An 18,258-nucleotide genomic window follows, 5' to 3' on the forward strand; every position below is an offset into this window, starting at 1 on the left:
TGCTCCTGATAATTATATATGGCGTTTGTGCGCAATACTAAATTGCATAATATTTTTCTAAAAAATCACCAATGTCACGATTACTCCTCGAGTAGTCAGTATCAAAATACGAGACTTTGAAAAATCTGCAATAAGTGCAGGATAAACAATTAAGTGATTATTACAAGAATGTACTTAATATACAATTCTGCCCTCATATTTTTCTACTGTCCTCCGTTTTAAAAAAAAATCAGATATTTACAATTACTTACAATTCCATTAAATGATAAGTTAATACAACTACTGCTCGAGTTCTTTCTGGCTTTCCCTCTCAGATTTAATTCATAATTCATTAGACAGATGTATCGATACACCATTTAAATTTGATTAAACAGAAAAGAAACTATTTAGTATGTCAAGATGTATATATATACTGACTAGTGAATGTAAACTTTCTAAGAACCAATTAAATTACAACTAAAACAAAAATGGTATTTGAAAGCTTACATTAACTGGTCAACTATTTCAAGTAATACGCTTTATCGGATCTAATATTTCTTTGTATTTCTTTTCCCTAACTTAAGATATGACATTCTTGCAGGTTGTCATAAAAATCTAGTACATTAAAAAAATGAATTTTCTTTTTTAGATAAATAACATCTAGCCTTCTTTATCATGTGATGTTTAAAGTAACGATATATTTTAAATTAGTATTATTGCAATTGTAATAATAAAGTGCTACTAGAAGTAATACTGCCAATTGTTCAAAGTTGTTATACCAGATTTTCAAATCATCCTGCATAATTCCAGTATACATTTACGAAATATCCAAAAGGGAAAATTGAAGAGAAACCCATCTAAAGAAAAAGATTTTTTCTTATTTCGATCACGTGCCTTTTACGTTCAAAGACATTTACTGCCGTCAAGGTTTACCAATATTTAGCCACAATTTTCCGCTTTTATCCTTTACAAATTATTTCATTTGAATTTCATAAAATTACTTTCCACTCCATTACAAGTATTTCATTTGCAGGTAAAAAGATACACGTGTGATTGCTAAGAAAAGTACACTTTTCTCAATGTCTTCTTATCTTAAGTCATGTTGTGTATGCAGTTTACCTACGAACGAAACTTCATGCTATTCGAAGGATCTAAAACTTTCTAAAATATTAAAGTAACTGCTAACAAACTTGAGCTGCCAGTGCTGTGAACCATTTGTAACGAAACCATCGTTAAACAACGCAATCTCAATACATATCGTTGATAAAATTTTAACACATATAGATATATATATATATATATACTTAAGTATAATCGATATATATATACATATGGATATATATAAATACATATACTTAAGTACAATATATATATATATACTCAATACATTTCATTATTACAAACTGTATATATTCCGTAAAAATTATTCTAAACCTGCAATGTAGCATCATTAGATATTACATATATTTATATATTATATAATGTATTGAGTAAATTTATTCAGTATAATAAATGAAAAAAAGAATGAGAAAAAAATAATAGAACCCAAATCATATATATATATATATAACAAGTCGAATTAAATAGTGCAATGTCAAGTAATTTCTGTACAACATTGCACACCTTCAGAGAAAATCATCTTCTCAATTTCGAATACAAACTGGTTTAGATTATCCATAGGTCACAGCAAAACAGGCTTAGCGGTGCACGATGGGACCGCTTTCAGTTTGTTCGTTATTAACTATTGAAGCTCTTGAGCCATTCTGTTTCGATTCATTTCACGTTACCTAATCTTATTTTTTACATTAAATATATTTATACATAATTTAATTAATCGTTAATCAAAGTTGTCAAGTCAGTTCGAAATATTGGCAGAATTCATTGTCATGTACTGCCAATATTACATGCATTGAGATCATTTGAGTGCATGGATTAAAATACTCTTGGACACGAGCTTTTTCAACCCGGAAAATCTTCATTAACAATCATCGATAGAGCGGGTTAATACATCAGGAAACTAGCATATACCATCGCTGTAAATGATGTAGAAATACACATATATACATGTACAAATGTATATATATGTATATATATGTATACACATATATTGCAATCGAATGGTGCAACATTGAGATTGGTCGCGCGTATAAAAGAAATGCGGTTATCGTTCGTAATTAACTAACTCGGCGGAACTAGTATTTCCTAGGATTTTCAAAAATACATCGTTCTTCGATGATCTTATTACGACCTGTACTATCTACCATTTTTTGCTTTTTTTCTCCATTTTCTCTCTCTTTCTCTCCCTCTCTCTCATGCGTTTGTGAAAATACATCTTTTCGGCGGAACGAGAATTGCATTATTTATACACTTGTGGTAGGTAAGAGTTTTTTTTTTTGTTTTCTGGCACGTACATTTGGCGTTACTAGACACCAATGTGAATTGACGAGACTGAGTTGAAGGTACGCTTCTCCTTTGCTTTAAGATACGATTAACTCATTGTTAGACAGGCAGCGTTTCCCAACTTTTTTCTTAACGTTGATCTGATCTTATATTCCGTCCTTAAGTTCGTTAAAATTGTACTAATATTCTATAATTGTGTTACCTTAAATAATAATTAAAATAAGCCATTAGACTATAACATTCTATCTTTCATGTACCGAATAGGTTGTATAAATTGATGGAAGATTTTCTATAATTAAAAATCATTTGAAACAAATTCATTTACAATTAATAAATATTCTTTATCATTGACTTAATTATGGTAGAAAAATTCAAATGATTTCAGCATATGATTTCCGATATTTAGAATATCACACGTTTCTCTTTTTATTCTGTTTATGAAAATAAACAAAAAATAAATTGAGAAACGCCGTTTTATGAGCTGATCGCAACATGTTATCGTCCCCTTGTCCTAAAAACGGAGGTTCGTTTATCTTAGAAATTATTATTATAAACAGTATCTTTTACTGTACAAATGTTTTAGAGCCGCTATTTTTTGCTTGACACAATGATTGATTTATTTAAAGCACGATATTCGTCACGAATGTCACTGTACTGTTAACACTTTTTTGTTAAATTAAATTTGAATTTGCTGCAAAATATTTAATAATTATTTCCTTAATAAATCTCAATCAGATACTGATCTCATTGTCTTCGAGTTTAGTATAAAAACATAATCGTTGCTGCGATTTAAAAAGTCGAATCGTCGTTGGCAGTAGGACATTCGAAACTGTGCTAATATTCCCATGAATTTCATAAAAATCAATAATCGTTTCAATTCGCTTGCATACAAAAATGTACAAGTATGTTTTTTGAGCAGCTTGGTGATACTTTACAATTGTATCTTAATTCATAATAATAGTTAACGACAGCTTATCCCTCATCATTGTGGACTGTTACAGTGTAATCCTTTAATATATTCACGATTGGCAGTGAACAATTCCGTGATGTTTCTCGATTATATGAAAATTTTTTCTAACTTTTCTTTTTGTTATTCGTAAAAATTTCGAAACATGTAATTTATGAACGATATAAAAAAAAGAGACGTTCTATCGTTTGTGACAAAAATGAATATTGAATGCTTGTTTTGTAGTTACTTGCCATGATATAAAACTGATAAGGAACACGGTCAAGTTTGATAACTATGTCAAGCATTTTTTATTGCAAAGCTTATGCACATTATCATGGCTGTGCCATTAAAGGATTACAAATGATGATATTGAGTAATTTATAAGTAAAACGCAGTCTTCTCTCGTTTACTTAATTTCGATTTTCTATACCCGAGAGCTAGAGCAGAGTTTCGCTGATTTTATGTCAATTCAATATAAAATTTTTCGAATATACGTCTCAATTTGTGTATGTAATCAGTACTAATTAATTCTAAAAAAATTTGAAATTTTCAATTGCTTCATATATAACATGTATTGTGCGTACCTTAAAATTAGCATGGAAATAGATGTTCGACTTATATAGTTTAACATATAAAATTTTCTGCTCTTCTTCATTCTTTTATGGTAGCTCCCAGGTACTTAAATAATGCTTATTATAAAGATTCTTTTCGAACACAGATATTGTACTATCTAAATCACTGTAAAGTGCCTAGAAAGTCCAGATATCTGTGTTGCATGTATTCTCAGGAGGATTGGTTAGACTGAACTGATGAGGGAGTTGTTAGAGAAGTGTGTAAAGTAAATCCGTCATAAACGTCCATTAAATCTCGCATTCTGTATTCTTCTAAGCAAACAAACCCTTCTAAGGATGGGGACTGTTTTCGTGCACAGTCCATACAGTGTACGACGTGTCGTTTCTCCTGTTCTCTTATGAACAGGATATTAAACACTTCAATCTGGAAGAAAAGCAAAATTTATAATATTAATCAGTACTTATTAAGCTGCTTCAATATTTAAGTTGGTTGTATCATGTTCACCTTTATTTTAAGGAAAACATAAGTAAAAATTATGAGTTAATATTATTTAAAATTATCTTACCTCGCATTGTCCGCAGTAATGCGATGCTTCGTTTTTTCCTCGTCCATGAAACCGAACTTCCACACTTTTACTTTTCACAAACTCTAATATTAAGCAACACTGTCTCATTGTCCTTAATAGGCAATTTTTAATTAGTTCAAACAATCTGGGATCAGACACTTTGATATTTCTTGCTAAGTTCCAGGATAAGTGTACCATTGGTACAATAGATTTGAACGACTGCAGTTTATTCCACTCATATCGTTCAATTGCCAGTTGATATTGTCGAGCAGTTAAAGGACCCACATTCCATGCTATGTTGTTACACCATCCAACAGCTTGAACCCAGTGCACACAACCTAAAGAAATAATAAAATTTTTTTTTCTTAGTTACTTTATAATGAAAATATCTTTACCTTGTTTATTTTTCCATGAAACGAACTAGTTTATTTTAATGGAACTTTAATTAATTAATTTTAGTTTCTACAATATTTTTTTATTATTAAAGATGAATTGTTTAATATGATTAACATATGGATACTTTGAACTTGATTTGATATGAGTAGGATAAAAATGATGAAAAAGAGTTTGATTTCACTTGTACTTTTTTCCAAATTATAGATTACTATGCCATCTATTTAATTAGTGTTAAGCAACTTATGATTATTTGTAATTTGCTTACCCGCATTAACCCAGACAAGATCACCTGGTCTTTGTAAAAACCTATACACAGGAATGTTTTCATCATATAGGTCCTCTAAAGAAGGCCACCAACTGCCATGAAGGTAATTGATATTATTCCGCTCACAAAGAGAGCAAATTATACCCCAGTATGCATCAGGCACTGCAAACCACTCGCAATCTCCTGGTCCAATATTGATATTAATAGAACAAAAATTGTTGTTTTCCTGGTGGCCAGGTGTTCTACTACCTGGTACCTATAAAAGCAAATAAAGATGCTTTTTAGAGAAATGTTTCACCATTTAATAATATCTTTTTTTTTGATAAATTTTTTATGTTTTTCAAACTATTTGCAAAAAGTATTCAAAGTATTTGTTACGATATTTAATACGTAAAACGATCTTCTATATAGATTTCATTTACTACATTATTTTGATAAAAATATAAGTTTACATAAATATATCTATAGTTTAAAATATTATTTAACAATAGTTATGAAAAACAAATTTAAATAAATATTATAGTTACCTTCATATATAATTGGACAGTATTCATGCCTAAAATAACGTGTCCGACATGACTGAGCATATTTCCAGCCGATACGACTCTAGCGAACGCTGGTAATTTCATCAGCTCCTGGAGTTGCGGTTTCCACTTTCTCTCGTCTGATAAATCTACATTGGTCCCAAATCGCAACATCTTTGAACCAGGTCGACCCGCCAATCCAAACGCGTTTTTCTTCCTTCTGACAGCTCCAGTGCTATCTTTTGAGTCTGAATCGGATAGATTCGAGGTATGTATACCTTGAGCCTTTTCCTTTTCCTCCTTTAAACTTTCTTGAAAACTCGATGCCTGGTATTGTGCATATTTCGCGATGGTCGTGTGACTTCTATGACTGATACAACCCCAAACTTTCTTTCCCATTACAGGGTCCCAATTTTCATCACTAGTTTGCTGCATTTGCGTTCTCACCTCGATACTATGATCTGGATTCGCTTCTACCAAAGTTTTAGTCGAAAAAAGACCAAGGTCCAGCTTTAAAGCAGCTGCAAGACCACGGATCACAGCTATCGGGTGTTTTAGACAAAACTCTTGAAGTTGAGGACTGAATGCATCCTTCTTATTCTCTAAATAAACGCTAGGAGTAGGGGGTAGGAGTTGTTCCTTAGTTAGCCTCTGACTTGGAGGATCAGGCGGCGTGGGTGGAGGTGAACGATCGCTAAGTATGGAGCAATTCGGTACACCCTTCAATCCCTGACCTTTGCACGCCTCTACGATAGTTTTGGAATCCATGTCTATACTAAGTTCCTGTTCAGGTTGCGATTCGCACAAGCTTTCCAATTTTAGCACAGGTTCGATCCGAGCGACCGATTCACTTTTATTTGTACTTGACGTTGCCTCGCATTTCACCGTCTCAGCTGCTGGAGTTGACGTATTGCAGTTTTCGTACGCCTCGAGCTTGGACGTGGCCGACGATTGAATATCTTCTACCTTTTCCAGCTTCACTTCTTTGATCTTGTCCGCGTTCTCCTCAAGGTTCGACGGTGAAAACGGACCTGAACTTAGCGTACCATTGTTCATGATACTCGGCGCCTCTTCCTTCACGTCTAAATCTTCTGATCCGAAATGTTTCAACAGATCCTCCGCCAATGACGTCGCTATGTCTTTCTGGGATAACAGAGCCTGTAACTCCTGATCCGTCACACCCAGATCTTTATTTCCTGCTGAGCCTTCTGGATAGTTGCTCGTTGTGGACGATATTTGAGTATAACCCTGGGCAGTGAATTGGTTAGGCTGGTATTGGTTGTATTGGTTGGATGACAATTGTCTCTGAGGGTAGTTTGGATCAGAGGCAGATTTGTAAGGCATTCCCGGCGTCTGGCTGTTCCCAGTCGCTGCCGTGTTGTAACCGACATTGGAGTCTGAGAATCCTGTTTGTAATGCAACAGTTCCACCTTGCTGTAACTGTAACAGGGAGCGATTAAATAAATATAATATAATGTAGTATGCACCATAGTAGTAAAAACCAACCAGTGCTGGTCAAGTTAATTGTTTTCAAGCTTCCACAAAAATTTAATTTGATTATCATTAACTATCAATTAAAAATTTAATTACCATATCGCTTCATAAGTTATGACTTTTCATAAAACATGCTTAACGTATACTTTTCAGTATTTACTTCTAGTTCGCTTTTTTTTCTAAGAAAAAGTTGTATTTTGTTCTGTCTACCGCGGGCGGTTAATTTGACCGGTCGATAAAATATTTTATTTACTCTTAAAATAAATACAATCAGTACAACGAAAAGGTTATCTTAAGGTTAGATGACAAACAAAATCAGTAATAACAAATAATAACAACTGTTACGCCCGTAATCTTGTCATAAACCATAATCCATCCCTCGATCAAAATAGTCACCAGGTGTTAAAACATATAAACTCAGGCCCATAATAATACTAAGGAATCGTCATGAAATTTAGCATTTTTTACGGTCGACGGCGTTACAAACATTTCAAAAGGCCTGTTGGAATAGTTTGAAAAGAAATAGATGCAAGTTGCAAACCTGGCAGGACATCAGTTCATAATATATTTAGGGATATGCTAAACGGCAACTATCAACAAGTTCAGACTCATTACTACAAAAAACTTGCCAAGTAAAATATTGTGAAGGTTACAAAACTAAGAAAATCTGTTCAAGATGCGGGAAATATGTATGCGGCAAATGTACATTTGATAATAAGATAAACTATAAAAAGTGCAGCGAAGATGAATAAGATATATCTCTATATAAATAAAAGTGTAATTTTATTTAAGCCTATAATTGAAATTAAACAAAAGTAAACAGAAAGTTCATCATTTTATATACATTCAGTCATAAATTGACCGTTATCTAAGTTAAATCATAAAAACTATTACTTTTTTTATCACCGGTTATTTTGACCGGACACGGTAGGAATAGGTATACACGAAGTATCGGTAGGTTTAGTGTTAATAAACTTTAAGTTCTGTTATAAAATGTGAAATAAGATTGTTTAACAGCTAGATGACAAGATGATTCATAAATGTATATAAAACAAAAGGTATAGTACCGGTTGCTGAGGTATTCCATAGTTCTTGATCACACCAGGTTGTCCTAGTTGCGTATGATTGTAGCCTGTAGTAGGATAACCTGGTTGCCCAGGTCGTAACCCCCTTTGAGTAGCTTGCTGTTGTTGTATCCTAATTTGTTGTTGGTGTTGTTGCATGCATCGGTACTGTTGCTGTAACTGGGCAAGCAAACCCTGTTGTTGTGGCGTTAAACTTCCATGATTTTGTTGAAGAAACTGTAACATTTGTAGTTGCTGAGATGTGAGGTAAAATGGCGGTGGTCTTTGCTGAGAAGCTGGAGAAATTGGTTCTTCTCCTTGCTGAAAGTACAATTTATTTCGTCAGTTGAAACAATCAAATAAGTGTCTTTTTACTGTACGAGTGCATATAACCATGTATGTGTTTTAATATCTAAAAGCATCGTTTTATTAAACTGTATCTTAAGATTTATTTCTAGCGAACTTTACTTTACCACAGCTTTTTCTAAATTTAAAATTTTTGCCACTTATAGTATCATTACCACTGACTAAAAGATTTACCTTAAATCTTTTTGTATTAAGATTCTGTCCTTGTCCTTGAGGATAAGGAGGTGGTGGTCCAGCTGGTGTAGCACCATACTTATAACCCGGGCCAGTTGGTGGCTGTTGCTGTTGTTGCTGCCTGCTGGACATCTCAGCACTAATTGGTAAGTTCCAAGCCTCTTCTATAGACGGCAGCTGCCGTCTCCTTAAAAACAGAAACATGACATATTAACAAGACCAATGTTTACATATACACGTTTCTTTTGATAACCGTCCGGTGTTGTGAACGAACCTTCTAAAAAAAAAACTTTCGTGTTCTCCGCTCCTTTTTTCTCTTATTTTTCTGTGATTAATTCGCGTGGGCAAAACAAAATTGCATTTTATCTGCAACACGTTCGCACGTGAAGAGTTCCAAATGTTTCTGTGTAGGTTGAAATCGAAGAAGTAAGAACTATCGTTTTTCATAATTTCCAAAATTTTTATTTTTGCAAATAATGAATTTTTGATTAGAATTGAACAGAATCTTGTAGATCCTAAATCCTTGAACATCAAAAACTTATTATTTTTCATTTATTGAATTAAATTATAGCTTTATAACCGTAGATGATACAAAAAAAGAAAGTGGAGGCATTTTGAAGATCTCAAAATCACCATTATTTGTTTTACACAGATCCGTATAATTCCTATACACCAATCATACATCATCTTTATTCTTAACAAGAAAAGTATTAAGACATGCGTAGTTGAAAATGAATTTTCTCCAAAAATTGTATTGAAAATATATGTATATACACACATTCGCGCGCGCTCGGACACATACACATATATGATTCTTGAGTTTTACACTTATCAGCATTGAAATAACTTCACTCATCCTTTAAGTAACTCCGAGCAATTTCTTCACACCTAAGATAAGATATCAAAAAGGTGAGATGTATCAGAAAATGATAACATTAAAACTGTCTGATTATCATAATACAGTAACACCTTGTGTATCTAAGCTAATCATCACATATTCCACTCAGATAATCGAATAACTTTGTTTTCACCTGTTGTTACCTATTTATTTTGACTGAACATATGATGAACTAAAGTATCGGATCATCTCATAAGTAATTCTTCATGTTTGATTAAAATTAAATTAAAATGATGGCGATAGTAAGAATGTAAAATTAAGAGAGAATACATCATTGATTAATGATGCATACGTCTGATATACATATATATCATAGAAAACTGTATTGCTTATGAGATGATCTAATATCAATTGCACTATAGTATTTTAATTTACATAGTGGTTTTCTGCAAGGTATCTATTATCCTAACACATTAGCTTTACTTTGAGAAAGCAACATATAAATTACTTTGTTCATATTTTTCAATAATATTACTTGATCCTCAGTAGCTTAATCAATTGCTCTGATAATCGAGGTCCTACTGTGAATGCAAAGGTCTAAAATTAATCAAAATTTGTGAAACACGATAGAGGTAACTTACTTGGTGGTGGTGACGGATGGCATTGGTGCTTGGCTTAGGTGACTTTGCAGAAAGTTGATCCGCTGTTGTAGCGATGGGTTCATCGGGGTGTTACCTCCTGACTTAGCGCCACCCAGGCCCGCCAATGAGCCCGTGCAATTCGGTGTATTGTTATTACCCCTGTATAAACGAAAATGATTGTCTTGTCATTATTCTATATTTTATCTTTCATGGACAGGTAAGCTTTCAGTCTCTCCTTATCATTTCTCTTCTTTTATTTTCTCTTTTGCTCTCTTTCTTTTTTCTCCTCCTTTCCTTTCCTTTTTTTTTTTTTTTTTTTTGAAATGCTGACCTGTCCTCGACTTACTCATTCTTCTTGTAACATGTAATGCGTGATACGCCATTCAGCGGGGCGCTCATTATGCAGCGTAAAAACTATAGAAGAGGTATAGATAATGAATACATGAATAAAGTGGAAAAAATTGCGGAGGGACCAGCGAGAGAGATTCGAAATATCCAAAGTACGATCCTTATTACATAACGTTCGGTGGACGAAATAAATTTCTTCTTACATTCAATTTGTTGAAATTAAGTTCGCGAATATACGAATTTACATAAAATCCCGCGATCTACTTATAAAGTAAAATTTGACGAAGTTTCTCTATGAATGTAACGAGTAGGCGTCTTGCAACATGCGTAACCGGCTTCACGTAAAAAATGGGCAGGGATCTTGGAGCAGTTAGCGATCGATGGAAGATCGATTGTCTCATCTTTTATTTCAACTGAGAAAACGTACATTGATAATACAGTGACGATGTCGCCGTATAATGAAGTTATAAAGCTTAAGGGGCCAATGTACAGCGAGATATTTGCATAGAGAAGTTGGTCGAAATCGGATTTCGAAAAGTTTGACAAAAGTTTCGAATTAGATTCGTGACATACGGGGGCTAAATGCACGAGCAACTATGTACCACTGTTGTTCACATTCATACGACGATCTTACGATAAAAATGCACTTTCTGCGATTTAATCTCATTTTGAGTCGATCCTAACAGATTTTTATCCATGTGCGTTTCATTTGAATATTTAAAAAAATGGTATCTAGAAAATTACGACGAAATCGGTTTGACAAATGCGGAAGCGCGTCGGTTGTTTATTTAATTAACAAATGTTGAGTTTTGATCATAGGAACATTTTGATGCGTACGTTTACCGTGCTTCTGTAAGCTTTTATTCGTTCGCTTATGAATTTTATGACGTGTTTATTTTTAATTCGACGGAGATCAGTGACTTTTTCTTATGTCGTGTGAATGAGGTAGGGAATTAATTTCAATCAAATTTTCGATATAAATATTCCACTGTACACAGGATATTTAAAGATACGATTTGTTCCAGTGATACGAGATACCCAGTATAGATAATCAGATAATTTATTCATAATTTATTCGATACATTAATACGCTTTCATCGATTATAACATTTCATTAAGAAACAAAGAATAAATCCCTCGCATTAAATCAAATATATTCTAACGAATTTCTCTCTACTTAACACTTAGCCAATCGAATAGGGAGATCTCCCCTTTGTGAAGAACATCGCTGCGTGGCCGAACGGGGAGATCTCCCTTTTTGACTTTTGCAACGCGTTTTCTTTATTTTCCTTTTTGCTATTAACAGTTATTGTCTATCTGCAATTGTTGCCAATTAATCGCGCCACTTTTTCTCCTCTTACTAAGTACAGTATATAATAAAATACAATTAAAATTAATTAAAAAGCTACACTATCAGTTATGACTAAATAAAGTTATAATCGAACGATATCACATTGTAAAAAAATACTAAAACGCATTATGAATTTTTAATTTCACGTTCCAATCGTGTTATTTATCTTTGGTCATCTTTAACGTTTTTAATTTTACCTATATTTTTTATACTTTTAATATATACTGTCAATTTGATGTTTTCTACAAACAATATGTGAAATTGATCGAACGAAAATATAATTAACCACTTAAATAATTTTTAGACTTCTTTGTATTTTAAGCACTGAGCATTAGTATACCTCGCTGTGGCGCGTGCGGTTGGCTAAATGTTAAAGTAATTCTCCTTCTACTCCTTCCCTAAAAATGAAACTGAAGTATTCTTATTAATTATAGTAAGACAAATAATTCCTATAAAGGGAACTGCGATCTCTCGTCATCGGCAGGTAAAGTAAAAAAATGTCTCTCTTCCTAAATAAATATCTTACAAGAAATCTCGAATAAATTATCGAATAAATTGACGTACACTATAGTCATATCAAGCAACTGTTTCTCGTTAAAACGAAATATAGTAGAAACCATGTGAAAATCTAGTTTCGTAGGAAAAGTACAAAGTCGGTTAACAACTAACAGTTGTAGCAACGAAGCTGCTGACAGTAAAGATTTTACACGCACATCACTGTTTTTCGATAATGCATAGTACGGATGTGTTTTAGCCAAACCATTGTTAGCCAACAACATCTCGCTAACTCTTAAAGGATCACAAGAACGAAATTTCGCTCCACGCGAATTGCAACATCACGCTATTTCAAACGACCTTCTTCTATCTCTATAAAAATGTTTAAACATTAAGTAATAACGAAACCTTCGACTCGATCGATCAATAAATCATTCCATCTACGACAATAAAAAGACGTAACGAAGCGAAATTTCGTTCACGACAGCGTCAGCTTGTCCATCTTATTTAAACGATAGAGATTTTAACGGCTAATGTAACGTGAACGTTTTAGCGTGTCGGGCCGACAATTTACTTTACCTGGATGCGTTGACGTAACAAGCTAGTGCGTCTTTCGGTTGACTAACGCTTTCGTACAGAATGCCCAGATTAGTCCACGCAGCTGAGTGTGATTTGTCTAACTGTACAGCGCATATATAGGCTTGTAAAGCGTCCATAGGTTGATTCTGCTGTTGATATAGAACGCCTATGCTGCACCACGTGTCGGCGTTCCCTTCTGACTTTTCCACGGAATTTCTGCAATCGACGATGGTTCGTAAGTGACCTGGATTCGTTAAAGCATCGAAGCAGGTGGACGACATCGTTTCGTGTCGCGTGGTTCATCCACCGTCCACGATAGTCGATCTAACATAGGAGCATAAAATTGCTGGAATTTAATACTGGCGCGTTTAACCGAGGAAATCGAACGGATGGCCATTTCTCAAGGAATTGGCTACGTTCTTGCGTCGAAGTTAATCCAGCTTAAACGTCGGTAAAAAGAAAAAGCTACCAAACAGAGGCGAATTAGTCGATGTTGCCCGGAGAGGCTAAGAGGCTTAAAAGCGTGGCTGATACATCGGCGCAATAATTCCAAGATTCACGCTCTTCGCGTATCACAAGGACGACGTACGTTACCTGTAAGCGATAAATGCATCGTGAACTTTTCCAGAAGCGGCGAGGCAACGTCCCAGCAGGTAAAGGCTTTGCCCGCTCTTCGGTTCCGCCTCGATGGACTTTTGCAGACAGTGTATAGCGATTGCTTGCTTCTGCTGTCTCGTTATACCAAGCACCGTGCAGTCAACCACGTGGTACATCCATCCTGCAACGAAAAATCAATGTTCGAACATTATCATCGCGTGGCTCGTGCGACAGAGGAAAGAAACGTGTTGGTAGAAATTGATCTCTCGTTGTTCGTTTTAGCGTTATTTGCAATTATGAACTATGAACTAATATTCGCCGCGAAAGGTGTGTTACGGTAGCGTGCGAGAGTCTTGGGCCACCGTTCGAACGGAAAATGTCTACTTCTTACGGACGAATACAAAGAGACTTGATATTGTTTTACGTCTGTCGTCGCTTGTTGAGAATTCAATTTGTTAAAGTTACTTTTTGTCAGTACAGTTTATGCGACTTTGTTTAGCTCCGCCGGTAGCAAGAACTTCTTTGGGGATTTCGTTAATTAGCTTCTGAATAAATTTATTTTCTACTGTTTCTGCTATTTCAAGCAACTTCTTTACGTCGTTGATTCATCTCTCTCTTTGTTCTTGCGACTCGTTTTAAACCGTTCTGTGCGCGTTTCAAACGACGTATAAAATAATTCAGCACGCTATTCGTTATAAATTATTTCTAGAAACGTTGCGAACTAGGAAAAAAATTCAAGCGAATGGTATGTCGAAAGCAACGCGTAGAAGATTCGTTTCTATTTCGCACCACAATGTGGAAATATTTCTTCAAACTATAACTAGTCATCGTTATGAAATCATCATTGTACATACTCTTGCCACTGCTCCTTATAATTATAATAGTTACAAGCATTCCTGTACTTTGCTATAATTCGGGCCACGAGGTCGTGAAATTAATCGGCAACGAGATTATCTCGTGTCTGGTGTCGCGGTGACAAGCGAATTGACAGAATACGAGGAGATAAGGACCTGAAATCTCGTATCGACGCGACTGCAACGAGTCTTATCTCTTTTCGTAAACATTCCGAGTTTCTCCGCCAATAGAAGAAATTGCATGAAAATTACTTTCTTTCGTTTCGAGTTATTTCCCAAACACATAAGCGTACATACAAACTATTATTTTACCGAACTATTCTAACTTGTTCTGTTATTGCATACAACTATTTCTGCCAGACAAATATCCAAAGTATTTAACAGAAGCTCGTGGAAGAGATATTACGCTAGTTGACTTTACAAGGAAATAGGCGTTGAATAATTTTTCAGTCGGTTCACTGCGTTCCTTGGTAACTTCATTTGCTCGTCTCTGTTCCTATACTAAGCCAACGTCGAGTTCCCTCCAGCCGATCCAATATCTTCTACGATCTTCTACGGGGCACTTCGAAAGCATCTTTATAGCGGATACACTTCACGAACGACGAACTCGGCAGAATCGAAGATCGATGGATGTTTGGCGGCGCGTTAAGCCACCAGATCCAAGGTGCTGCCTCGAAACATGCGATAGAAGGAACTGCAAGTTCGGAGGAAAGCGAGATCGGGAATCGCGTGTGGACGATGATGCGGTGCGTGCGAATGAAAACGAAGAGGAGGGACCGAAGTACCGTTCCTCTCCCTGCTGAGTTTCCTGAGAATTTTCGACGTGTTGTGCTGGCTCCAGGCTAGACGAGTACCGAACTGAATAGATTTTCGCAGGTATAACCTAGGGTAGCCACTTTTACCCCACTCTCCCTTCCAGGCGGTCTCGAATTACAACCCTCTATAAACATAGGCGTAGAAGCGATTGTACGCGGTCTCTGTCTTGGGAAAATGGTTCAAACGTTCCTGAGGATGCGAGCAGCATTTTATTGTACGCGATGAACACTACCGAGAAGCCGGACATTTCTAAAACTGGCGAATTGGTAAAATCGCGTTCACAGGAAAAATTACTGAATTACTGAAAATTCTGAGATTCTGAAATAAATAAAAAAGAAAAAAGAAAAACAGGAAAAATTACAGAGTCGTTTATCGGATTTGACTGTTCTTGGGAACATTCGGAATTCTTCCACGCGCGCAGGATATTCTTCGAATTACTTTGATCCATTTTACCGGATTTTTACCTCCTCCTGTTAAGATAAGAGCAGGAGAGATCGCACGTGCGACTTTTATCTCGGGAAAGTAATTCGAACAATCTTATGAACAATCGCTCTTTTTCTAGGTAACAGGGAAAATCGTACGAGAATTTTGCGTTTGAGAGTGTAATTTCTTAAAGAAACTACAAATTGCTAACGAGTGATTCGTTTCATGGCAAACATGGTACGAGCGTTAAATATCTTGGAGATATACAGGATTTGTTCTATGCCTGACAAAAGTTGCTCAAGAGTCGGTAGAGATATTTTTTTACTTGTTGCTTGAGTCGAATCGATGCGAGCACTTCCTTGTGCCAAATATATAATACATCGCTATACGTATGTTACTGGACGTGTGTTTCAGTAGGTACACGATACACGCGTGTATCTGTGTACGCTGTATTCTTAAAGGCAGCTGTTAGAGTTGTAACGGTAAGCCTTTATTTCTCAGCTTCTTCATTCATTATTATTTGCCGCGCGTAGGTCTGCGTTGGCTACGATGATGTGCGTTGTGAGCGGAATAGAAGTTTCCGAACAAGATTCTGTATTTTCCCAAGATCGCGCTTCGTTCTACGATTTTATACTTGTTCCTGTAAACAGATTTCGTCGAAATTAATTTTATCTTTTAATACTATTACGCTTCCTCCTTTGGCGGTAAATTTTACTGCAGTTGAGTCTCGAAGTCTGTTAATTTCACATGGTAAAATAACGCTGTTGTACCGTAGCTAGTATAATAATAATTTTCCCTATGTACGTCACGGATTTCTGTCAGAAGATACTTTCAGGATACGCAGCTGAGATCTGAGAAGACTCCTTCGTAATAATTCCTGCGAGACGTACGTACATAAAAGTAGAGAGACAGTAGGAGTTTATCGAGTGCAGAAAATACAGATTTTAAGTACATTATTCACAATAAACATGAATTTTTGTAATGGTATGTTAGGCAAAGGTACCGATACGCGGCGGTACGACGTAGCCATGCTGTGTTATGTGTCGGCGCTTTACATTTTTCGTTGTATGATGCAGTTTTTGGGTTTAAGTCTCTGGGGAGCGGAGCTCTTTTTTATGTATTTTTTTTTTATTTTTTTTCTGTTTTGAAAAACTTGGTCGCAAAACAGGACGCTTGTACATAAAAGTAGAGTTCGCATGAAAATGATTTTTCACCGTATATTCTGTATATATCTATGCTTGTTTATTTATATTTTTACATTCGGTGTTATACATACGAAGATATCAACAACTTATAATAACGTCATTTGCTAATATCAACACGAAGATGATACTGGAACGTAGATAAACTCATTTGTCGAGTGAAACACCCAGTTTTTGTTAACGAAACGCTGCCAAATCTTCCCTTGAGGAAAAAAACGTCGGATTTATGTTAACAAAATTATAAATCTCCACTAATTGTTCTCATGTAGCGCCGATCGTGATCACGTTTCCATGTCCGTGACGAAAATGTCCAGACACCGCTTCCAAACGCTCGGTCTTAATTATCATAGCGATTCAATGCGGCTGAGCGTCGCGTATTATACCTTGCAAATTAAATACGTGCCGTGGGAAAACGAGAGTTTCGCAACAAGTAGTTACACAATCATAGAACGCGATGCTAAACGCACGGCGATTCTAAATGGAATTAAGTCGGTCGGTTCATAAACCATCCGGTGAAATTAAAGCGTCTACTGTGCTCTAATTGTCGGTCGCCGTCCATTCATCCATTCAGTTCTGTGTTTTCGTTTCTTCCACCCGGTTACACAATGGATCGTGATATTTCATTTTCACGGTTCTTTTTTCTTCTTTATTATCTATTCGTTTCACGGTCTTCGTACGTTCCGCGTTTCTTCGTTTTTCCTACGCTTTTAACGCGAACTTTACGAGGAAATATTATTCAGTTCTCTTTCACCGGTAGATAAATTTATAAAATATTTTTAGTAGATCGTAAATTTAGTTATCGTTCGTGGGATTTTCTTCTCTTGAAATTCGCTTGATACAATTGATACAATGAATACACCTGATACGATTCATTCCGTTTCATTCGTGCATCGATCTCTTTACAAACGAATTTATTATGCAACTCGTTTTTCTATTTGTTCGAGAAACATGATACGATTTATTTGTTTAACGAGAATTCTTCATCCTTCTCGGTTCTGCTTATTTATGTAAGATATATTCAGAGACATTTAAACGAGACATTCAATTAAGCAGAGATTAAAACTAGAACTATCACACCAGTCAAATTGACTGGTTCTACAATTTTTATTATAAAATTCCTACTTCATGTTATATTTTTTTGCAATTTTCTTTTTTATGTATTCAAACTGAAAATAATTTTGTATGAAGGCTACTTATATCAAGACTAGTCAAAATGACTGGTACTTGCCAAAGCGTAAAAGGGTCCTGCAATCTGTTTATCGAGTCCCAATTAACCAGTTTCCTCGTTTTGTACAGCTTCCCACATGTTTTTCAAATTTTTACCGCGTATCATTCGATACGATGATATCAGCTATCGGGAAACTT

At 35.3% G+C, this 18,258-nt stretch overlaps 1 protein-coding gene across 5 annotated transcripts in view; it reads right to left on the reverse strand.

The window, feature by feature from the left end:
- Positions 1–2,363: 2,363 nt before the first annotated feature.
- LOC117209499 (histone demethylase UTY) overlaps positions 2,364–18,258 on the reverse strand; it is a 147,857-nt gene continuing 131,962 nt past the window's right edge. For all 5 annotated transcript variants that reach the window (XM_033451589.1, XM_033451592.1, XM_033451591.1 and 2 more), the window contains 9 exons: positions 13,596–13,779; positions 13,002–13,217; positions 10,229–10,387; positions 8,750–8,936; positions 8,213–8,530; positions 5,655–7,091; positions 5,128–5,383; positions 4,467–4,804; positions 2,364–4,324 (listed from right to left, as the gene is read on the reverse strand). In XM_033451589.1, the coding sequence (XP_033307480.1) occupies positions 4,112–4,324; positions 4,467–4,804; positions 5,128–5,383; positions 5,655–7,091; positions 8,213–8,530; positions 8,750–8,936; positions 10,229–10,387; positions 13,002–13,217; positions 13,596–13,779 (3,308 nt within the window). In that variant the 3' untranslated portion in view covers positions 2,364–4,111. The remainder of the gene's footprint in view (positions 4,325–4,466; positions 4,805–5,127; positions 5,384–5,654; positions 7,092–8,212; positions 8,531–8,749; positions 8,937–10,228; positions 10,388–13,001; positions 13,218–13,595; positions 13,780–18,258) is intronic.

Source organism: Bombus bifarius, unplaced genomic scaffold (genome assembly GCF_011952205.1).
Source record: "Bombus bifarius isolate JDL3187 unplaced genomic scaffold, Bbif_JDL3187 scf7180000008178, whole genome shotgun sequence".
NCBI classification, from domain to species: Eukaryota; Metazoa; Arthropoda; class Insecta; order Hymenoptera; family Apidae; genus Bombus; species Bombus bifarius.